This window comes from Schistocerca serialis, chromosome 1, assembly GCF_023864345.2.
Source record: "Schistocerca serialis cubense isolate TAMUIC-IGC-003099 chromosome 1, iqSchSeri2.2, whole genome shotgun sequence".
NCBI lineage: Eukaryota > Metazoa > Arthropoda > Insecta > Orthoptera > Acrididae > Schistocerca > Schistocerca serialis.
The window spans coordinates 311,145,143-311,172,472 of NC_064638.1; the positions used below are offsets into that span (position 1 = coordinate 311,145,143).

General features: G+C 37.6%; 1 protein-coding gene across 2 annotated transcripts in view; it reads right to left on the minus strand.

Annotated features, from left to right (window-relative positions):
- LOC126469582 (diacylglycerol lipase-beta-like) overlaps positions 1-27,330 on the minus strand; it is an 817,808-nt gene that overhangs the window by 17,484 nt on the left and 772,994 nt on the right. For both annotated transcript variants that reach the window (XM_050096710.1, XM_050096701.1), the window contains 3 exons: positions 24,414-24,568; positions 16,069-16,218; positions 2,777-2,889 (listed from right to left, as the gene is read on the minus strand). In XM_050096710.1, coding sequence (XP_049952667.1) covers positions 2,777-2,889; positions 16,069-16,218; positions 24,414-24,568 — 418 coding nt within the window. The remainder of the gene's footprint in view (positions 1-2,776; positions 2,890-16,068; positions 16,219-24,413; positions 24,569-27,330) is intronic.

A 27,330-nucleotide genomic window follows, 5' to 3' on the forward strand; every position in this document is an offset into this window, starting at 1 on the left:
AGCCTTTGAAATGTGTTACTTCAGGAGTCTGTTCAAGATCAAACAGATTGACTGAATAGAGAATGAAGACACCTTGCAGTGAATCAATGAGGTAGAAAGAGCCTAATAATGCATATATAACAAACACCAGAAATTTCTGTAGTAATTTATCATAGATCATTTGAGCAACAGGAGGCACCTAATGACTGGAAAAAAGCACAGGTCATTCCCATTTTTAAGAAAGGCCGTAAGACAGATCCACACAATTATAGACCTATATCGTTGACGTCAATTTGTTGTAGAATTATGGAACATGTTTTATGCTCAAGAATTATGATGTTCTTGGAAAATGAACGTCTCTTTAAAAATCAACATGGATTCTGCAAACAGAGGTCCTGTGAAATTCAGTTCACTCTGTTCCTCCATGAGATCCACAGCACAGTGGACAACGGTGCTCAGGTTGATGCCATGTTCCTTGATTTCAGTAAGGCATTTGACACCACCCCACATGGCCATTTAATGAAAAAATTACAAGCTTATGGGGCATTGGAGCAGACCTGCAATTGGATTCAAGACTTTCTTGCAGACAGAACTCAACACGTTGTTAATGGAACTGAATCAACAAACATAAAGGTAATATCTGGAGTACCACAGGGAAGTGTGATAAGACTGTTGCTGTTCACAATATATATAAATGATCTAGTAGAAAGTGTTGGATGCTCTTTAAGGCTATTTACAGTTGATGCAGTTGTTTATACCAAACAGCAACACCAGAAGATAGTAAGAATTTGCAGAATGACTTACAGAGAATTGATGAATGGTGCAAACTCTGGAGTTGACCCTGTATGTAAATAAATGTAACATACTGCGCATACATATTAAAAGAAATCCAAACTGTACAGCTACACTATTGATGACAAACAGCTGGAGGCAGCGTCTTCCATAAAATATCTAGGCGTAACTGTCCAGAGCAACCTTAAGTGGACTGACCTTATAAAACAGGTAGTGAGAAAAGCAGATACCAGACTGAGATTCATCGGAAGAATCTTAAGGAAATGTAACTCATCTATCTGGAATACCTATCAGGTAGGACTGATAGAGGAGAGAAAGAGAAGATCTAATGAAGAGTGGCGTGTTTCATCACAGGATCGTTTAGCTGGTGAGAGAGCGTTACAGAGATGCTAAACAAACTCCACTGGCAGACGTTACAAGAGAGGCGTCGTGAATCATGGTGAGATTTGATATTGAAATTGCAGGAGAGCACTTTTCAGGAGGAGTCAGACAACATATTACTTCCACCCCACATACATCTTGCATATTGATCACAAGGAGAAAATTCGAGAAATTAGAGCCAGTACAGAGGCTTACCAACAATCATTCTTCCCATGCACTATTTGCGAGTCGAACAGGGTTGGAGGGATCAGATAGTGGTACCAAAAGTACCCTCCACCACACACCATTAGGTGGCTTGTGGTGTATGATGTAGATGTAGATGAATAATACATAAAATAATGAAAAGGCAAGCACTTACCTATAGCTGACCGATGTGTGGCAAATAGAAACACTCACCAGAATACAACATTTACACTAGCTTTTGAGCTCTCATACTTACACTAGCAACAGTACACACATTCACATTCTACATCTACATCTACATGATTACTCTGCAATTCACATTTAAGTGCTTGGCAGAGGGTTCATCCAACCACAATCATACTATCTCTCTACCATTCCACTCCCAAACAGTGCGCGAGAAAAATGAACACCTAAACCTTTCTGTTTGAGCTCTGATTTCTCTTATTTTATTTTGATGATCATTCCTACCTATGTAGGTTGGGCTCAACAAAATATTTTCGCATTTGGAAGAGAAAGTTGGTGATTGAAATTTCGTAAATAGATCTCGCCGCAACGAAAAACGTCTTTGCTTTAATGACTTCCGTCCCAACTCACGTATCATATCTGCCACACTCTCTCCCCTATTACGTGATAATACAGAACAAGCTGCCCTTTTTTTGCACCCTTTCGATGTCCTCCATCAGTCCCACCTGGCAAGGATCTCACACCGCGCAGCAATATTCTAACAGAGGACGAACGAGTGTAGTGTAAGCTGTCTCTTTAGTGGACTTATTGCATCTTCTAAGTGTCCTGCCAATGAAACGCAACCTTTGGCTCGCCTTCCCCACAATATTATCTATGTGGTCTTTCCAACTGAAGTTTGTAATTTTAGCACCCAGGTACTTAGTTAAATTGACAGCCTTGAGAATTGTACTCTTTATCGAGTAATTGAATTCCAATGGATTTCTTTTGGAACTCTTGTGGATCACCTCACACTTTTCATTATTTAGCATCAACTGCCACCTGCCACACCATACAGCAATCTTTTCTAACACACACAACTGCACAGACACCCAAACACTCACACCTGCAGCCTCACACATTTAAGCTATAGATGAGTGCCTGCTTTCCTGTATTTTACATGATAATGAATATAATTATTTATAAACATAAAATGGTTGGGGGCAAATATTATGGCTTGAGCTTTAACTGAAAACTGTAGTTGAAGGGATGATGGAGGGGAAGGAGTTCTGCAGCAAGCTGAGACATGAATAAACAAGGCAAATTTTAAATCCTGTAGGATACTGCAGTGTGCTGAAATGAAAAGAATAACTGAAAAGTGACAGGAGTGGAGAACTGCTTCAAATCCACTTTACAGTTGATCACTGAATCAATAACGAAGTCCAATTTCTTAATTTTCTATTCTAATACTAAAACCAAAATATTCCTCTTTCAGTGTTACCTTTCAGTTTTTGTTTTCTTTCTGTGAGTAATATGGAGAATTCGTCCTGGCATGTACAGCTGTGTGCGGGAGAATCGTCTAACAGTAAAATCCCTCTCAAAAACGGCAGATTCCTGTAAAATATTCATAAAATAAAATAATTTATCTTGTTTCGTACCTAAGAAGTTCACATATTTGAGAACAAAATGTGACAGATACAATGTAATCTGCAAAAATAGGCATGTGATTAATAGCATATAAAGCAAAAAATTAATGAGACTAGATGAAAGGAAAGAATGTAAATAATCACTGTACATTGCTTGTCATGTTTATTGTAACTTACTTCTGTCTGCACTGGTGTCAACTTTGTGTTGTTTGTTACTAGTTCACCTTTTTTAACTTCTTTCTAATTGTTATCCTTTCACCTTACTTTTTGTTTCTTTTAATTATTTTTAGACAGTACATTTACATATTTTCGGTACTTCATCCTCTCACACCATTTCTTTGTGTCATTAAAACAGTTGTTAACTAGTACAGTTTTAAAGTCTAAGATATTTACACGATTTTCAGTTTGCCATTGCATTTTACACAGAATGAAACAGATTTAATGTAAAATCTAATTTCCTTACTGTTATTATCAGTCTTGTATCCAATGTGAGACCCCGTATCAGCAGAAAATGAGTTTCAAGGAGGATTTTTATGATATCATCCACACACAGTGTGATATTCACTATAATGATGTGTGTTGACAGGGACAGCAGAACATGAAGAATGACCATTACTTCTACAAAGAGACTGAGTAATGCTGTTGTATGGTGACAGCAAACAGTGCAGTGTGGGCTGTTGTATGAGGTGGAGCAAGTTAGGCAAGAAAGATGTCACAAACAAATGTTCACCAATTCTCAGGTGTCTGTTGTTTCAACTGCATTAGAGACTGATCAAGAGAAAACCATGTGGCTGTGGTAATAATTCAGTTTGATATGTATCACTTTCAATATTTTTTGCAGAATGGAATGGTTTCATTTTTCAGTTTCCATATTCCCAATATGGTAATAGCTACTGTATTTTACTCGTACTATGCTTTTGAAAAGAAAAAGAAACACATAGCAGAAAATGGAGAAAAAATCCTTGACGGAGGACACTTGTTGCACTTAATGAGTGGCAAGAGAGTACTTTTACGTGCAATCCCTGAGCAACCAAACAGTCAACAAATTACTTAGTTTTTATCCACAGAGTTTTCCATGACTAATTTACATTCCATAATCAACACTGAGCTTACTTTCTTTCCATTTATTCCTGATGGAAGATTGTTTCTTACTTTATTACTGATTCTTTGTTGTGGATACATACTCCATTAAAAATACACATATCAAAAATAGCCAACACATGCACAGAAAAGATATCAGGAAATAACTTCCATGGAACTAGAAGGAATCACAGAGGGCAAAAATTGTATGGGTATACAGAAATTTGAGTACACCCAACAAATGATCAAGGATGTTGGTTGTGTGTGTACTCTGAAATGAAGAGACTGGCACAGGAGAAGAAGCACCAGCTGCTTGCATCATGCCAATCAGAAGACTGATGCTGGAAAAAAAGTTCTTCAATTGTTTTTAAACATGTTTATTGAAATAACTTCTCCTAAAATCATTAATTATGAAGCACAGATTAAAAGTAAGAGGGGTAAAAACTGACAGTGTCAGAAAAAAGTTCACATATTGAACATAGCCATTTTAAGGTTGCAAGACACCCATAACATCAGTGTATGACAAGGTAGGGAGGAAAATTAGGGTTTACTGTCTCATCAACATTGAGATCATTAGAGGGGATGCGAAGGTAATAGGTTGTGCACTTTCAAATGAATCATCCTAGTATTTGTCTGGAACAATTCACAGAAATCGCAGAAACCTAAATCTGTATGGTCAAATGTGATGAACTGTCATTCTCCCAAATGCAAATCCAGTGTGATAACCATTATGCTACCTCACTTTGTGTTTGCTGTAAGTCCCCTATTCAGCAGTATGCACTCACATTTTTAATGTATTGTCTTAGTTTCACATACTTTGTAAAGATTATGTCTAATAAAATTTTCGTACTAATTTAACAACTAATGGATGCTATGCACCTTGCCTTTTGAATCATTATCTGAGCTACACAATCAGCATTCCTCAAGACACTAAAAATACCTGGATACTGGCATTTATTAGATCCACTCAAATAAAAAGGAGAACAAAAATGTTATGATTATAAATTATTACAACTTAGGTCAAAAGTAAAATGTATCTTATTATAAACATATACAATAGAGATCTCTGGCTAGAGAAAAATTACAATACACTCCATAGCTTTGTGCCCCATGATATAGTTTCTCTGCACATGGGTTGGAAAAGCCAAATATACATTATCCTGTGTGGTGGATTCCTAGTACTGCAACATTCAGTAGGAATGAATGGGAGCAATGGCCTATCTGAAATGGTTCAATATTAAAGTATGCATGAAAAACTTTACAGAAATACACTGATGTGTGTAGAAAAGCATACTTTAAAGGCAGGTTGTGGCTGTACTCAAAATTAGGGAAAGTAACATAAAACAGGATCATAAAGCCCACACTATATGAGGTAGATCACCTCTAACATTTATTCAAATGAATGGACTATTCCTGCTGTCCAACTGTAGCACAAGTTTGTAATAATGCACTGTTGACAATAGTGGAACGGAATATTCAAATAAAACTCTTGTGCCATATTGTAATACACTGCCTGCCAAAGCCACCCAGAATGGGAGAAAAAAAGAAAATGAAACTTCACAGATTGAGAGAGTTATTTCAGTGATTACAGAACAGAATTTGTACTATGATTCTACTTATCAGTATGGCATTGCACTGCATCTGGCTTGTTCCATGCACTGATTTGTTTGGCAATGGTGTCATAAAGCTGTTGTATCCTCTCCTGAAGCAAGCAGTCCACAACTGTTTCACTGGTCCTTCACATTCTGTTTATGGTTACTGCTGGGGATCTTGCTGGCTACAGGAGTACCTCAATGTCACACAGACACTTCATACAGACACATGCCATGTGAGGATGAGCATTGTTCTGTTGAAAAATGGCACCATGATATTTTTGCATGAGATGTAACACATGATGATGCAGGATATCCATAATGTACCATTGTGGCATCCTAACAGCTGTGACCTGAAGACACAGCCAACAGTGTATCACCTCATGACATTAGTAGTAAGACAACTCTCTTTCCAAAACATTGAAGAATGGAACCTCTTCCTCAGTCAAAGTAATACTCACCAACAATGTTCATCCAGGGTAGTGCAGAACTGTGCTGAACACAATGCAACACTATTCATCAGCTTGCTGCCTTATCAACACACCAAACCACACACAGCTGTTTCTGTACTGATGTTAACAGAAGCCTATGAATGAGATTATAATTCCATAGTCCAGCTGGTGCTAGTCTCCGATCAGTGATGTGGGATGACACACAATGTTGGAGGGAGTCCATTACCCATTCTCAAATGGTGGCCGCTGATGTGAAAGGGTACAATGTGCTTCAGAACTATTGGTGTTCCTCCTCTGTCAAAGTTGACCAGCACCTTGGTGATTGACAGCTTTTAGGTAATCCCACACATTCCCACACAATCCAACATTGGGCCACTGTCACACACAAATGCCCAAAAAAATCAGGATATTTATGACAATAAACTTCAAGTATTGTGACTCGCTGATCTTTCAAAATGCCACCGCGCAGTTACGTGCGTCCTCTACATGCGGCGCTGTCTGCCAGCCATGCAGCAGCAGCGCCACCTAAGAGGCCAGTGAGCCAACGGCCGCTAGACTCGGATCAGTTATGATTTGACTGTTAAAGTTTACACACGTCTTACTCTGTTTACTTGATCTGTGACTTTCATGTATTGCATCTTCCTTGAAATATATTTGTTCAACTTGAAGTTATAACATTAAGTAATTTGCATCTGGATTTCCTATAATTTATGTCAAGGAAAACCTGGTTTCAAATTATTGTATGAAAAGCATTGAAATGCGGAACATTTTTCATACATTATATTTGTCTAGTATGTTTCTTTCTATTACTTTGTTCCATATTTTCTGAATTTTCATTTCCTTCATACAGTATTTTTCTTCTGTTTGTTGTGAACAGCTTGTATTGATGTGTTGTGACCATTTGATTGCTGTGACCTGCATGGTAATTGGGAAGGTTACTATGTCCTGTATCCTGTATGTTTGATGGGAAAGTTGTTATCAGGAACCAATGATAAGTGGAACTAAACAGCTCTGAATGATCTTTATCAGTACTATTCGTTATCTCAAAACTCCACATAGTGTGATTTTCAATTGCTTTTTAGAATTTTGTTAATGTATTTTCCAGTTTTCATAGAAAGTTCAGTTATTTCATACTTAAGATTAAGCACTGAGAAACTGACACAACTGTTAGAGATCATAAATGGAGTGAGTACAAGTATATTGTTGTGGGTTGCATATATTAGAGATCAAGGCACCACATTAGATAAGTGGTATAAAGGCTTCCTTCTATCCTGCTGAAGTTCTGTGAGTATGACAAGTCTGAGAATGGTGGTGCAGTGATCGCTTCCTACTCATCAACTCATTCCCTCTTATTGAAGTGCACAGAAGTGTAAGATTAACTGTGACTTAGTACAACCAACTGTCAGGGGTAACATACGTACATATGTACATAGATATGTATGTACAGACATAAACCACTGAAGTGATTTCAACCAAACTTGGTAAACATATCCCTTACTGCTGGACAACAGTTGTTGTGGGGGTAAGAACCACCTAACGTCATAGTTCAGGAGACATGATATCAAACAATAAGATGCATGATGTGTGACATTTAAATTTATCACTCCTGTTCTACTAACTCTATTTCCAATAAATTTTGTAGACAGTATCCAACTATTCCACTAAATACACCTACAAACTTATATCATGGAGCCACACAAAGTTCAGAGATGCACAAAAAACTGCCAAATCATGCATGATGTTTAAATTTATTACATCTTTGTTTTTAACTCTATTTGCAACATATTTTGCAGATGATATCCACACATGCCACTGAATGTACTTAAACAACTTCTGTATTTCAATGCACAGCATGTAATTCATGAGATATGGTGTCATCAACACTTACAAAAGTGAAAAAAATGCTGTGTCATGCCTGCTGAAGTTATAACACATGTATTATTTACTACTAAGACACTTCTACAATTGAGTCAACTTCAGGAAATCCCTGACATCTGGAAGCATTTTTGACAGCTTTCAACTCTGAAATGTGAACAGCCGTAGGTAAAAACAATAGCTGTCTATAGGTCTATGAAGAGGTGTTGCCAAAGAGACATTTACAAAATTGTGATGTAGATATGCGAAACAGCTGCACCCAACATATAGACTCTGTCACAATCATGTTTCTTGATCTGGAAACTGTACTTATACATTTTTATATTATTCATATTTCTTTGTATGAATATTTCATAATTACAAAGACGTTTTCACTATATGGAAATGACTTTTTTTTTTTTTGATGGTTCACTACAAAAACAGTTAATTTTTTATTTTCATTTCTAATTGAAAACTGGCAAAATGAATAACGGAGCAATACCAGGCTTGTCAGCTAGTAAATATATGTAAGAACAATATTCACTGCTAACTGATCAGTTATAGTACTGATATATTATAATTGTTACATGTAATGGCTGCTTATGTTACAGCAATGCCATGAGTCCACAGTTATACTTGCTTGCCTTTCTGGTAGACCCCTCTTGTACCTGATAACAGACTCAAGTGATTAGTTTTCATTAAATAGGCAACAGCTGTGACTCATGAGTCGATTTCGTGAGCATACAGAAATGGCAAGCTCAGAGATGATGTCATGAAACCTGCTGGTGATTTTAACACATTCCAGTTAGGCCATAATGACTGCAGGAATTCCTCAGAAGCTGTAAACCTTTTCATCTTCTTTGTGTGGCTCCTGCTTAAAAGATGAAGGAGAAAAGCAAATCAGCATCTGTTTCAGAAATACTGTCATTGATTTCAAAACTATCATTGTCAATTTTGGAACCAGATTCTTCAAGCAGACCTAGAGTTCCCCCATCAGTCAATTGTCCTCCATTTCATGACAAACTTTTGCAATCAAGACAACCAAGGAAGAACACTGCAACAACAAATGTATTGGAGCTGATCACACCTGTGGTATGCTTTTCAAGACACGTAGCACTTTGTGGAAGCAGGATCATCCATCTAGTGGCTCTCCAAAGTACTAAAAAAGTGAACAATTGACTTCAACCTGTCACTGGTCAGAAATAACGCATCATGGGGTAACAAACAGCAAATCTCCACCCAGAAATTCTTTGAGCACTGACTATTAGGGAGATCACAAGGCACCCATAATTTGTCCGGGCAACTGGTAGTGACTGGAATGTGTCAAAGACAGTATACATAGCTCATTTCCGATTCCTGAGGACTATTTTCTCTTCTACAAACAGGTACTTGTCTTTTCTTTTAAGTTCTTGAGAAAAATGAGCTAAACTTGTGTTTCTCCACACGTATCCATTCAATATGCAAATGATATTCTGCCAGACATAACACATCGGGGGACAAACAATCAGTCTTTCACACTTTCTATTACTGATATTAAATGACCTTTCATTTTATTTGGAAAATTCGTTCCAGTCTGATTAAACACATCAAATTTATATTCGCTTTCAAATTTGGCCTCAACAAAGCTTCAGCACTTTTTGCTTATAGAGCAGTGTGGGAAGAGGTCCAGTTTCTTCCTATAGCTCTGTATTTTGATTTTCGTAACTCAAAAGACATAGAGTGGACACTGGAAACTTTGAGAGTAGAGCAGATACTGTTCTGGCTATATACCAAGTAGCTGACAGGATGTTAAACCCTAACTTTCCTTTTGCTCCAAGTGAATGTTTTAGTAATTACCAATGCAAAAATTGTCCTCCAGTGGCTTTAAGGTGCAGGCTGATACACATTTGATAAAACCAACTAATGAATGATGCAGCAGTGATATACAATGGCAAATTTCCCATATGCTCTAGACATTTGTTAAGCTTCAAACTAATATTTGTAATAAAAAAAATTTCATTAGGCTTTGTCTAATGAAAACAGCAACACTGTCAGATTTGTCCCATAATTTCTAAATTCTCTTCATGCAGCAGCCCTCAAAAAAATTCCTACAAGTGAAGAACTATGCAGCTTTTTGTCTTCTTGAAGTAACTGGTCAGTAGAAGGAGAAGAATTAGTACCACAACAGAAAAAAAAGTCGTAGCAGAGATGGTGCTGCACACAATACCAGACTGCTCAAAGCCTAGTAGAAATTATTATTATTATTATTATTATTATTATTAAGGTCTCTTTGCTACCTTAGGTGATGGCAGAGGTTTGGGAAATGTTATGGAACCTGAACTGGGAAACTAGTAGCTAAAGATTTACATGTGGGAATGCTCACTTTGTGCTTTATGCCATGAATAAGTCTCTCTAAGCTGTATTTGTCAGCCAGTCACTTGCCTGTGTGAGTTAATTTTAACATGCTCATTGATTATTTTTAATACATTGAATGCTGTGTGACTAAATAGCAATTTTAAAAGGTGCTTTGGACTGCTACAGCCCACTCTCTTAGCTAGAACCAGTATTTCATCTTTGATAAGGAAGGGGGGGGGGGGGGGGGTTGAAAACTGACCGATGTGGATGAGTGACTGTCAGATTGGTCATTCTGAACATTCATTTACAGACCTGCTGCAGACTGAAGGATCTTCTTGCCTCTTTTTTAAAAATCTGTTTATGCCCTCATTTGCATTTTGTTGCCTTTACTGACAGACTGTATATGGTCTCTTTCAATGTCCTACACACATAGCCCACAGTCATGGGGCACTGAAGCTGATGAGGTCATGTGATCTTAAGTCAGCTGATCAATAGTATTTCCTGAATATCTGCCACAATTTTACTTATATGACTTTTCTAACCATGTCTTATTATTATTGCTTTTCTATCTCTTTCAACTCCTGCTAGTCTCTGTGCCACAGCCAGCCAATTCCAAATGGAGTTTCTAGTTTCATTGTAACCAATAATGTATAGGTGATATATGAAACTGTTACAATTTTTAATGTTGTTTACTGTAACACCCAGATATGATGAATTATGACACCAAAAATAAAAACAAAATACAGAACATCACACTGCAGTCGATTCCTCATTATTTCAATGCTAATATCCACACGAAAGACATTCAGAGTACAAGGGAATCAAATATATTTTTTGTTATTTTGCACTTATTCCACTTTTAAGACTTACTGATGAAGCAGCTTTCTGAGCATAAAAGAGTCATAAGTGCTGTATGATTGGCATCACTATTGAGCACAGGAGGAAGTAGCCTTTTGTTCAGAGCACAATGGGAACATATCCACTTCCAAAGTCTGAATGGTTTGTTTTATTGGCATGTGAGCTCTAATCAAAGTGGACTGATGATTATGAGAACAATATTTTATGGTACTTTTACAGTAATTGTTACATTAACACATTTTTCTTTTAATGCAGGAGATGGCACAGCTGTTGAGGGGTGGAACTTTTGCAGCAGCTGACAATAATGTCTGCAGTCAAGTTCAAACAGAATGCACAGAGCAGAGTAAGAAGACACTCTCAACATCCTGAGAAATGGAAGAGGAGACTTAGGCAATGGCAGTGAAACTGTGGGCAGGAGTATACTACAAGGAATGACCCCCCCCTCCCACTGCCCCTGATGTGCCAGGATACTGCATGTTGCAATGACACAATTAACTCAAATAAGAAGAGAGAGGAAACATATTTCATTCCTTCTGTTATTGCAGTGATTACAGTTGGCAAAATGTGTACTTTAGCGAACTTGTTCAGTCAAGTTCAATTATGAGATGTCAGAATAATTGGTTCTGGAAATCCTAAAGATGTTAGCTTGAAATATTTTTGATGGATTGGAGTAAGATTTAGGGTGTGTAGCCTCTACATGTAATAAAATAATCATATATTCAAACAGTTGTGCTGGGCAAAACAGAGACTATAAAATGTCATTTTCTCTTGCGAAGTTATATAAAGAGCCCAGTGTGAAGTCTCAACCATTGATCACAAATTCTTGGTATCAGAAAACTCTTACTTACCTAATGATAGTGTCTTTGGTTTAGTGGAGAAAGCCAGTAGGAAAATTTTGCAGATTTACACACTAAAGGATTGTATGGATATTGTTAGAAAAGCAAAGAAAATGTCCCCCAGATCTGAGGTCATTGAAATGAAATTCTCAGACTTATTATCTATTGGAAGCTTGGAGAACTCAGTAATGAACAGAAAAAGATGGTTGGTGGTTATGGCTACAAACAGCTGACTATGAGGTGGTAACATTCTAAACTAGAACTTCCTTTAACCCTGATGTTTAAGCAGATTCTGAACTGATGTCCCATTAGATGAAATTGTCTTAAGAAAGAAACCCACCCATTCCATGACATACTTTTTGTAACATCCAGCAGGATCCTATTATATTCAGTAACCAGTTTACCAATAACAGTGAATAAAAAGTACACACAGACTTACTGCTATATATTACAACTTGCATCACCATTTTTCAAGAATCTACTGTGTGACACTGCCATAAGAGCTTCTTCAGCTTTGCAAGAGCAGGGAGGTGAAAGTGAATATTTTTTCTTCAAACCTGAATTGCACGACTTCCTACTGGAAACATTGCTTACAAGCAGACACGGGGAATAAAATTAAAATTATACATTCAAGAAATGTGTTTTCATTACCAGTACTGTTTCCTTAATGAAACTTGTAGAGTAGAATCAAGAGGAAGATACAAGTGCAATACCATTCAGGGCACAAAAGAATCAAATTCAAAATTTTACTTTTCTATTCAAGGTAGCATGTAACAGTACTTAAATTTACCCTTACTCAGCATGAGAATACATTACACAAAATGTATTTTGTCATTTAAACTTTTTAAAACTGTGTAAACTTTTTCCTGTAGTTAATTATCCAGCAAAGACTTCATGTTTATTTTTCTCAAAATTCTCTTACTGTAACTTGATTCCCTTGTGCACTGAATTCCCCATTATGTTTCCTAGTTCAATATAATTTGATTTAAAAATATGTTCAGCAAAATATAATTTGTGAATGATTTAAAACATACGTTCATTAGGTTGTAATTCCTGATGAGATAATCAGGTGCTGTTTTGGTCTTTGTAGTTAACATAGTAAATGTGTTTTTCTTTTTCTATTAATTGTAAGATGTACTAAAATGAAATATAATAAATATTGTGAAATAAAATATTGTCAATAGTAGACTGTACAAATATCCTTTATTCATTGTGTGATTGGCCAATTTCAAGACTAAGTCATTTTCAAGCATATGGTGAACTACATTAAATATATACACCATGGGAAACCATTAAACATCACTCAATTGTGTTTAAATTCTATAGAAGTTGTCTTATTTGTACATAAGCACTATGCAATATGTTGTACGTGTTGTGGTATACAATTGAAATCACATTTCATTTGTGAAGCCATTTGTGAAATACTTCATCTATATTACAATCTAAGAATGAAAACATTATTCTACAACCATATAACCATGTCATCTCATGTGTAAATCACAAGACTTCTAAGTCAGACTACAGTTGAAATCAGCTGTTCTAATTTCTTACGAAGATACAGTCAAAGATAACATATATGACTATCGATAATGTACATCTTTGTATATTACATGCTTTGCTGGATGCAAGTTAATATTGTGTACAAAAACAGATTTTATGAAACATATATTACATAAAAATACATTAAAGAAACATATTTTACAATGAAAAAGTGGTATATACAGAAATGTACATTATAAAACAATATTTATACATATTCAAAGTACAAACCCAGGTATGTATTTAAATGAGTACAAAGTAGTTAAAAGCATGACATAGCATGGGGATAATTTAATTTACAAATTCTTAGTTTTGTCAAGAATAAGATAGGGATCAGAGAGGAATAAATACTATCATATTATCTGTATGACATGCTGGACCAAAACTTTGTTTTACAGATAATTATGGTTTACTTAATGTCCATAATGGTGGCAATCTGAATAATATATCCACTACTTATTTTAATTATATTGTGAATAACGCTGTACTTACATGGTTTATATTTTATTAATAACTTAGTCATGGCTATATTTTATTTTAGTTTTTATTAACTTTAATTCAGTTAGAGCACATATCAACTTCCATGCTGTACTAAACTGGGTATAAAAGTTGCTTTTGTATGTGGTACCTATTACTTCAGTAATTCTTTAACATTCATTTGATTTCTAACATGTATGTCTCTATTACTTGGTGTATTGTCATGTTTTATATTCTGAAGTGCTGTAACAATATTTACAGGCATGTGGATCACCTTGGATTGTATATCAATGATTAGAAAGTGGTGTCTTATAGTCATTATTACTGTACACCTTGCACTCCTGCATTTTGTGAAAGTACGTATGATATGTTGATGTGTCATTCATGTTAAGTTTTCATCTCTCACACACTTCATAAATAATGAGATGTATATTACCTGAGTTTCAATTACATGCTGCTTTTACAATTATGCTGCACCGAGAAGTAACAGAAATATGTATAAGTGTAAAGCAGGCATTGTATACATTTATTATATTTCATTGTGCTGCTGCACTTCTTCAAGGCTATATGTATTGCATTTTAGACAAATAATATGATAGTCCCTACCCCTCTCTGATCCCTATCTTATCCTCGACAAAAGTGAGACTTTGCATATTATTTTACCACTATGCTATGTTGTTCTTATAACCATTTTGTACTGATTCTCACTAAAAATACATATTTGGATTTGTACCTTCAATATGTACAAATATTATTTTATAATGTATATTTCCATGTATACCACTTTCACATATAACTCATGTTTCATTAATCTATTTTGATGTAACACATGTTTCATAAAATCTGTTTTTGTACATAAGATCAACTCCCATTTATTGGCATACCTGCAAAGCAAGTAATATACAAAGATCTGTTATCTTTGAATGTACCTTTGCTATAAATTAGAACAGCTGATTTCAACTGTAGTCTGTACATGGAAGTCTTGTGGCTTACATATGAGATGACATGGTTATATGCCTGTAGGAAGATGTTTTTTCTTAGACTGTAATGTAGATGAAATATTTCACAAATTGCTTCACATACAGAATTTGTTTTCAAGTGCAGTGTGTCTACTCAGATCTGGAAAAGAAATTCCTGAGAATTCCAGGTGTGAGGAGGAAGATGGTGTCAAGAAGCTCCTCATAAATTAATGGTGAGTGGTGGGTGGGTGGTGGAGGGCATGCAGCATACCACAGTAATGACCTTTCTTTCTTCTCAGCTGAGCTACTTATCAGCCACAAGCAGTAGTTTAGCTGAAGTTTTGAAACATCAAAAATGTATATGGAGTAATGTTTATATAATTAACACACTTTGAAGTATTAAGTATTTTAAATTTTGTTATTTATAAAACTCAATAAAATTCAGTTTCAATTTTAAGAAATTACCTGAGATTTCCACAATTTTTCCACTTGACATGAAATTCCCTGAGAATTACAGGTTTTTCAGAAGAACTGCCACTATGAATTGTATGTCACAACACATATAACATATTCCATAATGTTCATGCATAAGTAAGTAAGACTGCTTCTATAGAATTTCAACATACTTGTAGTCATATTTATGATTTTCCATGGTGTATATGTTAATGTAATACATGACCATGTTATGAATTCTTTTGTAGGTGCTTGAAAACAATAGTGTCAAAATCAGCTGATCACATAATGAATAAAGGACAACTGTACAGCCTATTATGGACAATGTTTTCTTTCACAAAATTCTTGGGAGACTGTGGACCCACACTTGAACCAAATATTCAATAAAATAAACAACTAGGTAATAGATAAAGTCTGCCACAACCTTGCAAACTGTTAAAACTACTAATATTTTAGGACTGGTTTTAGTGACACGCATCAATTTAATCTTCAGTCAGCTTTCAAGCTAGCTCACAGTTATATACAGTACTAAGTGAAGTTGTACATGCACTTCTACAGCTCAGACTGTTCTGAAACTAATTTCTGTGTATAAGGATACCTCACTATACAATGCTCTCGAGTTAGCTGTAACAGCTCTTCAATTTATATAGTTTGCTAGTCATAAGGAGCTCTGTTTACAATAAAATAAATTGCAGCATATCAAATATACTCACACTGGGCGGCAATGTCTCTGACGTATTAAGTAGCAGAGGTAAATTCCCTGTTGTGTTAGGAGCAGGTGCATCACTCTTCCATGTAGTTTCCAGATCACGGGCAGGTATGCCAAAAAGTGCATATCCAAAGCCATTCAGAAGAATACGATACTGGAGAAAATTTTAGAATGAGAAACACAGCACAGAAAAATGTGGCAGGATAACAAATGAAATGTCAAACAATATTTAAACAATGGAAAATCTTTGACTGAATAACAACAAAATGTCTTTGATCAGAATATCAAGTCCTTCAACAATGACTGGTTTCAGTCAGCAATGACCATCTTAAGATCTGTTCCACACCATGCCCTAGTGTGATAAAGCCATAATGACATCATCAAAACATAAAAATACACTCCACAAAGCATCATCATGTAGAACTAAAATATCGTTAAAATAGGCCACGTTGTCGACACAGTCATTTTGCAACTGGTGTTACTGTCATAGTAACGCCAACTGCAAAATAACTGTGTGGATGATGTGGCCTATTTTACATTATATTTTAGTTCTACATGACAATGATTTTCTGAGTGTATTTCTATGTTTTGATGATGGTATTACAGCTTTATCGCATAAGGGCATGAGGTAGAACAGATCTGAAGATGGTTATTACTGACTAAAACCAGTCATCACCGAAGGACTTAATGTTGTGATAAAAGACTGGAATAAAAAACATTTGACAATACCTGGATCACTGTTTTATATTTGCAACTGTGATACAGCTTATAAAACAACAAAATGGAAAAGATATATTGCTACTGGCCACATAGAGGAGCCATGGAGTCGCAGACAGGCACAACGGAAGAAGGCTGCTAAAATATTAAAGCTTTCAGACAAAGTCCTTCCTCTGCAGTAGAAAACACATTCACACAAGCACAACTCGCATACACCTGGCCACAGTCTCAGGCCACAGGAGCCCACTGCAAATGCCTCTGACAGAGCAGTCATCTGCTGGGATGGGGGTAAGGATGAGACATGACATGGGGAAGGGAAGGTATAGCAGGGTTGAGCTGGGGGAAGATGCTAGAGAGATCTTAGTGCTGCCTGTTTGAGCATGTAGGGGTTTGGAGGGGACAGGATATGACTGTTGGGTACCATGTCAAGAGGCTGTGCTGGGGGAAGGTGGGGGAGAGGTTTCATGAGGAATCGTGAGGGGGAAGGGAAGACGAGAGAAACAGGAAAGGGAAAATGATTTGTAGATGGGTTGATGAGATAGAGGGCATGTGTAATGTTGAAGTGGGAGCAGAGTAAGGTGTATGTATGGGAGACAGGGACTGCCAAAGGTTTAGGCCAGGAGGGTTATGGGAGTGGAGTTCTGACCTGTGCAATTTAGAAAAGCTGGTTTTTGTAGGAAAAATCCAGATGACACAGGCTTTGAAGCAGTTTTTACAGTGACATACATTATATTGGGCAGAATTTTTGGCAATTGGATGGTCCAGTTGTCTCCTGGACATGGTTGGAGGGTGACCATTCATGTGGACAAGCAGCCTGTTAGCTGTCATGCCAACTTAGAAAGTGGCACAGTGGTTGCAACTTCAGTGGTAGATCACATGGCTACTTTCTCTAAGGGTAGGGGGAAGAGATGCCTGTGATAGGACTGGAGTAGGTGGTGGCAGGAGGATGTATGAAACAGGTCCTGTGTCTAGGTCTACTGCAGAGATATTAGCCGCGATGCAAGGGGTTGGGATCAGGAGGGGAGTAGAGGCAAATAAAGATACTGCATAGGTTTGGTGGGTGGTGGAATACAACTATAGATTAGGTGAGGAGGATAGTGCAGAAGATATTCATTTAAAGGCTTGATAACATGTAGACAAAAAGCTGGTGGTGAATGTGATTCAGCTGCTCCAGTCCTGAATGGTACTGAGAAATGAGAGCAGTGCTCCCTTGTGGTCAGACAGTGGGTATGTGGGAAAGTGGCAGTTGAATGGAAAGACAAGGCATGAGAGACCTGTTTCTGGACAAGGCTGGGAGGACAATTTTGGTCTGTGAAGGCCTTCATGAGATCCTTGCTATACAGGGTGAGTCAATAACTATTGCCACCAAGAATAACTCCAAAAGTATGATAACAGCTGAAAAGTTTGTGGGATAAATATTGCGTGGGACAACGGGGGCCATAATATGATGCTGGTTTTTTGTTGCTAGGTGGGGTTGCTTCAGAGATATGAAGGTCAACTTTGTTCTTTTTTACTGGGATGCTATAGTTTGGTACTTATTTTCTGATACTGGCTATTGAGACAAATCCAATAATGTGTAACAGTAAGGTCTTTGAAGGTCAATGAAGGTCACAAAGGTGACATGAACATCTTTTTACAGAAGGTGTTTGAAGTGAGCACCATTGGTATAAATGCAGTGCTGCAATCTTCTTATCATGGATGGAGTGGTATTCCTTATCACACTGGCATTTATCGAAGCACATGTTCTGACAATTCTCTCTTGCATATCTTCAGGTGTAGTTGGAACGTCTTTATACACAATGTCTTTTACGAATCCCCACATGAAAAAATCCAGAGGTGTCAAGTCTGGTGAAAGAGCCAGCCACAACACATCTCCTCTGCATCCAATCCAATGATTTGGGAATTGTCTCCGCAACTCATTTCTAGCCATTAGCGAAAAATGTGCCAGATACCCATCATGTTGATACCACATTCTGTTCCTTGTTCCTAAAGGTATTTCTTCCAATAACAGACTTAATATTTCTTGCATGAATGTGGTGTACTTCCTATCATTAAGATTTCCTTTGATGAAATAGGGGCCTAAATTCTGTCCTCCAGAATCTTACACCATACATTCACTGACCACAGTTTTTTGTGTGCTACTTGCCGCAGCCAACATGGATTTTCAATTGCCCAATAATGCACGTTATGCAAATTAACATTTCCATGGTTCGTGAATGTAGCATCATCAGTAAATAAAATCAAATTAATAAATGTGTCATCCCTCTGAATCTGAAGTTGAGGCCATCGGCAGAATTCAATGTGATGCATATAAACCGTACCAGTTAATTCTTGGTGGAGACTGATATGATAAGGATGATATTATAGTGATAGAGAACATGAAAACACTACTCTGGCTCGTGCCAGATTCCCTTGCAACTTGACGCGAACTAACACAAGGATTTCGAACCACGGTGGCAAGATAACCAATTTCCATTTCCTCATTAGTAACTTTCCTTTGCTGGATATGTTTCCGATGCGTTAAAGATCCAGTTGTTCTCAATTTATCATACACATATTTAAATGTACGATGTGTAGGGTGAGTACGTTGAGGATATCTTTCAGCATATAAGTCTCTAGCTCTCACTGAATTTCGTTGGCATTCTCCATAAATGAGAAGCATATCAACTTGTTCTTCGAAGGAGAAAGTGTTGAGGCTCTGGAAAAATCTGGATAGGGTGTCCTCACCATCTGTCCAGGTCAAGAAGATGCCTTCTGTGAATCTGAACCAGGTAAAGGATCTGAGGTTCTGGGTGATATGGAAGGATACCTCTAGATGACCCATGAATAGATTGACAAAGGGCAGTGCCATGTGGGTATCCACTGCTGCATCTTTGATTCATTTGTAGGTGATGCCTTCAAAGGAGAAGTAATAGCGGATGAGGATACATTTGTTTATGGTGACCAGGAAGGAGGCAGTAGGTTTTGAGTCTGTCAGACTTTGGGAAAGGTAATGCTCAATAGTGGCACAACCAATAGGAATGGGGATTTTAATGTACAGGGAGGTGGCATTGATAGTAATGAGCAGGACAACAGGTTGTAAAGGAACAACCTGATTTTTAGAGTTGGTAACAAAAAAGTGTTTTCACTGTAGGGATTGGGAGAAGGAGGGATCTTTAACAAGTCCAGCCATGACTGAATTTAGGAGTGGGTTGAAAGGTAAGGCCTTTGAAAAGGACTGATACATCTGTGGGATTTAGGCCTTAGCAGAACAGGATTATAATCATGTTGCAGATCAAAACCTAAACAGACCCGCAAACAGTCATGAATCTGTCCTCCAAAAGACTCAGTCCCACAGGAGTATCAACCCTTTCCAATGGCCTTGCCTCTTGACCCACTCCCAAATTAAATCCAGCTGCCTTGTTGAAAACCTTGTCTCATTCTCCTGATCCCTATAGTAGAAATGTGTTTTCCACCAAATGTACCAATCAGGCTCAATCCAAAGCCATCATTTGCAGTCCCTCACCAGATATCTCAAGGATCTCATGGAGGCATTCACAGACTAAAATTACCCTCCCCACCTTGTCCAGAAACAGGCCTCTCTCATGTCTTGTCTCTACTGTCACCTATCACTTCCCAAATACCACTGCCTGGCCACAAGGGAGCATGCCCCTCATGACTCAGTACCACCCAGGACAGGATGAATGAATCACATTCTCTGTCTGAGTTTTGACTACCTTTCATCATATCCTGCAATGAATATCCTCCCCACTATCCTCCACTTTGGTATTCTGTCACTCACCACACATATGTAATATCATTGTTTGTTCCTACTCCATTCCTGCTCCTAACCCCTTGCCACATGGCTCCTATTCCTGCAATAGAGCTAGATCAGGGATAGTCAATTTTTTGTTATGTATCACACAGTTTTGTATCTTTGTTAGTACTAGAGTTTTCTAGCTGCTCACCAGGAAAGCTGCAGTGCCCACTATTGGGTGATATGTACCAGGCTGACTACCACTGATCTAGAAACAAGACCTGTTCCATACATCCTCCCACAACCACCCTCTCCAGTCCTGTCACTGGCATCCCCTATTTCATCAAAGGTAGGGCCAACTGTGAAAGCAGCCTTGTGGTCTACCAGCTAAGCAGCAACTATTGTGCTGCTTTCTATATGGGCATTATAGCTAACGAGCTGTCTGTCTGCATGAATGGTCACCATCAAGCTGTGTCCAAAAGACAAATAGACCACCCAATTGCTTAACATGCTGCCCAACACAATGTGCTTCACTTAAATGTCTGATTCACAGCCTGTGTCGTCCATCTATATTCTTCCTACCAACATCAGTTTTCCTAAATTGTGCAGATGGGAATTCTCCCTGCAACATATTCTCCATTCCCAAACCCCCTGGCCTAAATATCTGGTATCTCTACCTCCCATACCTATCCCCTTCCCACTCCAACCCCAATTCTACACACATCTTTTATCCCACCAATGCACCTAAAAGCCCTTTTCCATTCTGTACTCCTCTCCCCCTCCCTTGCCCTCATAACTTCCCATATCCCAGCAGAGCCTCTCAATGCTGCATCCAACAGTGATATTCAGTCCCCAGCGAATTTCTACATGCTCTGACAAACTGCACTAATATTTTCCTCCACCCTTACCCTACTATCCCTCCCCATTCCCTCTTAATGCCTCCTCCTTACCCATACCACCCTTCCCAGCAGACTTCTGCTCTGTAATTGCAATTACAATTGCAATAAGGTCCAGTGCCCTGCAACAGTGGCCAAGTGTGTGTGTGTGTGTGTGTGTGTGTGTGTGTGTGTGTGTGAGAGTGTGTGTGTGTGTGTGTGTGTGTGTGTGCGCGTGCGCGCATGTTTGTTTGTGCGCGCGTGTGTTCCACTGCAGTTGCAGGACTTTGTCTAAAGGTTTTAATATTTTAGCAGTCTTTTTCCATATTGGTGTTATTGAAATATTTAGATAGCTCTAACTACTACCTGCATCTGCAAGATAAGGTAAGAGTTGAATGAAATGATCAAAAGGGTGCTTACAGTAATAATTGTGACTGAAATGGCATGATTAATCAAAAGAAACTAGCCAAACTTAAATTTAGCATTAAATGTTTGTGGAAACAAATATAAAGAATAGTACTGATTCTACCTCTAAGCAGTAACAACAGTAACATCCACATGATAAGTAAACAATATGTACTACAAAAATAGCTGTAAAATTCAGTAGAATCTAGTAACAGTATCACTCCTCCAAAGGGTTTTATATGAGTAAAACTACATTAAGAAATAAAATAAAAAGTATGATATGGAATAGGATATGAAAGTGAGAAGGTGGAAGACAAGGAGAGAGTAGCAAAGCACTGGGAGGTAGGAAATGTGGAGTAAGGTTGTGCTCAGAGACATTAGAAAAATCAGGATTAATTATGGTAGCAATCCACAGTAACAGAGTATTGGGAATGAGAGAGAGAGAGAGAGAGAGAGAGGGGGGGGGGGGGCAGAGAGAGATAGAGAAAATCAGGGAAGTCAAATGTTTCAATAGGGGTGGAGCAGATTGTGAAATGACAAGAGAAGAAAGGGCAAGCAGAGTGGAAGCAGGAGGCTAGGTGAGGGTGACAACCAGTGAAGATTTGAATAGGGGAACTATTCTTTGTAAGATTTATTTTTATTTTTTGAGTTCAATATATTTTTCACCAAGATGATGAAAATGCTTCAACATGGACTTCTAATAGGTGATGAAAATGCTACTACATCTGAATTATTAATACTGTGTGAAGATTAATGAAATACATTCAAATAATTTATTATTATCATTACAGTGAAGCCATCTATAATCATGTTAAGTCTTGTTATAGTTGTCAGTGAATTTTGCTTTCTTTGACAGCCACACTTCCTTCATTCATTGTGAGTGGACATGCTTACATTCCTCCATGCATGGTTGCTTGGCTTGATGCAGCCCATTCGTCACTATCTTTTTGCAGAAAACAGCCCTGTCACAGTCATCTTTGGGTCTGATTTTGTAGGAGTTGTGGGTCTTGTTTAATATTTCTGAACCAGGGCATTATGGTTTTGGGGTCTGAATCAAAAAAGTGGAAGATCTCCTTGGTAAACCTGTTCCCATCCATTTGTTGAAAATGATAGTAAAACTGTGCATGTGATTTTTGAATTGTCTCTGTAATTTTCTCTGTTTTGGCAAAGACTTCCTTGCTGGATCTTTCTTGGTGGATGCCATTCTTGTGGTTGGATTCCATGATTGCTATAATGATTCTGCACACTTTTTTCTCCAGTTCTTCAAGAAGGTTTTTATTTGCACTTAGGGGTAGGCTTTCAGCTGCATACACAATTACTGGCTTCAGAACTGTTTCACAGTGTTGTATCTTAGTGTTTTGTGAAAAGCATTTTCCATTGTGGGTCATGCTCAACATCTGGTAGGCTTGTTGAAATTTACTTATTTACTCATTAAGGTTTTCCATGTCTAGTCTGTTTTTCATAATAATCTCATCCAGGTACTTAAATTTTTCTACACTGGGGAGTGGGGTTATTTGATGATGTTAATTCTTTCTGTTTTTCTAATGATATCTGCAGGCCAGTATGTTTGGCAGTTTCCTTTAACAGTTAGATCTGAATGCTAGCATTTTCTATGTCATTTGACAGAATTGGTATATCACTGGTAAAAGCTAGTCAGTCTACCATGATTTTTTTGCATTTAGTTCCCATTCTTACTGGACTACAGTCAGTTTCCATCAGTCTTCTTCACCAGTCCTGATGACTTTTTTCTTTTTCAAGAACACAGTTGAAAAGCATCAGAAACAGTCCACTGCCTTATCTGACTCCTGTTTTGATTACAAAGAACTCTGAGAGGCAACTTAGGAAGTTTATCTTGGAGTTAGTAACTGTCAGGCGGTTCTACTTAATGCTAGTAAGGTCAGCCCAAATTCCTTACAGATATTGAACAGGGCTTCACAGCCTATTGAATAATAGACTTCCTTGAAGGCCAAAAAGGCTGATATGTACTGTTTAGACCTATAAAGTACAGTATCTGGTGTTGCTTTTGAAGTTATGGATTTGTTCTCCTGTTGAACAACCTTTCCTGGAGCCGCCTTGGTATTCCAATTTTTGGTGCTTGACCTGGCTTTCTAAGCACTCCTGGATGACAGACAAGAGAATTCTGTTGGTTACCAGTAGGAGGAATATTTCTCTGTAGCTGACGTTTTTCTTCTGCAGTGGATGGATTAGAGCTATTTTCCAGTCTTTGGGTAGGGTTTCTTCAATCCAATTTTTTTTAAATTTGCTTTTGGAACATTTCAGCTGATTCCTGAGGACCTTGTTTACGCAGCTCTACAATTATTGATTCTTCTGCAGGTGCTTCGTTGCTTTCAAGGAGGGGAGTGTGGCACTTAATTTCATCTTGTTCACATAGTCTGGACTCAGGGAACCAGAAAATGGGTTTGTTGGCCTCAGTTGTGTTGTTGAGTTTATTGCAATCATCATCATCTTCATCATCATCATCACCACCATCACCATCATCACTGTGTTCATCATTACCATAATTATTATTACCACTACCACCATTGCAGTTTTCATTATTATTGTCATTATCAACTATGACACAAACAGTAGATCAGATAATGTTTAGCCACTTACCTTGGGCAGTTTACAAAATTTTAACACATGGAGAGCATTTGTTCGAATGTTTTCCATGCTGTCCACGCCCAGTCTCATAACAAAATCATCTCCCACACCAATTGAAAATGTAAATTCTTCTGTCACTTTTGCTGCTTCCCTACTCAAAACACCAGCTGTAAAAACAAATAACTGATTAAAAACCAACTCTTGGTAATAGCAATGCTACAACATTTTGTAACAATAAAAGTTTAAAACCCAAATGTGAAATACAACAAACAATAAAATGAACCAAAGTGCCATGTGGGGCTGCAGATTTCAAAGCAATTCACACGATATGTAGATATACTGTCCAAGACAAAGCATGCAGCCAGTTTTGAAACATGTATTAAAGCAGTAAATGCAATATGAGTTTTATTCCTTAGCTATACGTAAACCATTTGAAAAAAACTAACAAATAACAACTCACTGTCTCCATAATGAAATTAAACATCTCACCAGAATTTAGTTGCGCAATAGTGACTTTAGCTTGTGTTTCATGACTATTGTGTGACTTTTCTATGAATTATGTATTAAGATAACATCAAGCTAATGGGAATTCAGTTTTGATGAATGAAATGTGCAGCATAATGTAACAAAATAGCCAATAGTATCACAGACTCTGTTGCTGTAATAAAAGACAAATTTATCAATACCAGAGAAGGTAAGTAGCTACTCACCATATAGTGGAGATGCTGAGTAGCAATAGGCACAACAAAAAGATTCACACAATTAAAGCTTTTGGCCATTAAGGCCTTTGTCAGCAGTAGACACACATACACACACGCACATACACACATTCACATAAACGCAACTTGCACACACATCAGCAGTCTCAGAGAGCTGAGACCACACTGCAAACAGCAGCACCAGTGCATGATGGGAGTGGTGACTGGGTGGGGGTAAGGAGGAGACTGGGGTGGGGAGGGGGAGGGGGAGGGATAGTATGGTGGGAATGGCAGACAGTCAAGTGTTGCAGTTTCGACAGAGGGCAGGAGAGAAGGTTCAGAGGGGGGAGGGGGTAAGTAGTGGAGAGCACAGAAATAAAAGAAATTAATAGACTGGGTGAGGCAGTTAAATGACGGCTGTGTAGTGCTGCAATGGGAACAGGGAGGGGGCTGGATGGGTGAGGACAGTAACTAATGAAGGTTGAGGTCAGGAGGGTTACGGGAACGTAGGATGTATTGCAGGGGAAGTTCCCACCTGCGCAGTTCAGAAAAGCTGGTGTTGGTGGGAAGGATCCATATGGCACAGGCTGTGAAGCAGTCATTAAGATGAGGGATATCTTGTTTGGCAGCATGTTCAGCAACAAGGTGGTCCACTTGTTTCTTGGCCACAGTTTGTTGATGGCCGTTCATGCGGACCTTTTTCTCTCAGTATTTTATGACAGTAATAGACCTGAGATCAGTTCCCTCTATGCTGGGCAATTTCAGTTCCTCATACTTCTATGATCTTCAAAAGATTTTAACTTTTTTAGTTTTTCATTCACTTCACTCAAATTTATCTTTGCAGTCCTTGAGATCTTCTTTCTAAGAGAAACATCATGCTGTATTAAAATCAACATGAGTTTTGATGGAGACGTGTGTCACTGAGGACTCTCTGATGAATTCCTAAACATATATTTTCTTTCCTACAACAATTTATGTTCCTTTTTGAATGGTTGCTCCTCCATTTTCAGATGTAACTAAAATCATTGTTTTCTGTTTGGGCATTAACAATAAGCTGTGTACAAATTCAGGAATAATTGTAGCGTAGGATCCATTTGAGGTGACACATTGCATTTGTTTCTTTCATTGTGCAAAACATGTAGCTATGTTGTTTAACATAAGTTTGCACACAACCCTAATGTTTTTACTTTTTGGAGGAGTGCATGAACATGTCTGTACAAAACTGCTCATCAACTATCAATGGACTGATCAATTTTGATGCAGCTTGTAACAAAGCAAAGACACAAACGTCAAAAAACAGTTGGACATTAATCTGTCATGTCACACAGTTCCTTAGTAATGTTTGGCAGGCATGATTCTTTTTTGTCAAGAGGGGTCTAGTGGAGCGCATTATTTATTCAGAGTTATATAATGTAGAACCGTCATTCCAACCATTTCTTCTCCAATGGAAACTGATGCCCAATCATCATGTCTTCTCCATAAGAAAAAAAATAGAAGTGACTATTATTGTGCCAATGTACAGCTCTTGATACCAGAGTACAGGAGTTTTTAATACTATATTAAAGAGTGCACTCTTAAATGTACTGGTATTTATTATTTAAATCAGTAATACTTAATGATCCTTGATAGTTCTCTAAAGGGAAAAATATAAAGGAAATAAGCCTCTGGCTTCACAAGACACAGAAACTATTTTTCTTCAATAACTGTCAGTATATAATCACATGTGCAAATAATGCTGTAGTACACAGACAGCAGTGTATTGGTCTAATTGGAAAATTAGCAGCTTTTTCTTAAACAGCAACTGTTAAGTTATGGTACTTAAAATGTCTATTTGCAACCAATGTCTTAGATATAGACCACACTTAAATGTCTTCTACAAATAACGTAGGCAGGATATATTTATGACTGTTAATGGGACTTATAGTGACATTTTATAATATCTTATCCTATATCCTAATCTACAGCAAGCTCACAATTTTCTAGGTGAAGATTATCTGAGTATAGCTGGGCAAATTTTGAAGAAAGGAAATACCCAAGCTCAAAGTATTCTGTTATGATTAGAGTGATTATTTTTATTTTGAATAAGCTATTATGCATGTGACTCCTGTCTTACCACTGGAAGACAATGCAACTACCTCTGCTTAAAAGCGGTTTTGAAGATTATAGTTGTGAGAAATGTGACACTGCTACACTTCTGACCAATCTTGTGAAACAAATTAATGGAAGTAGAG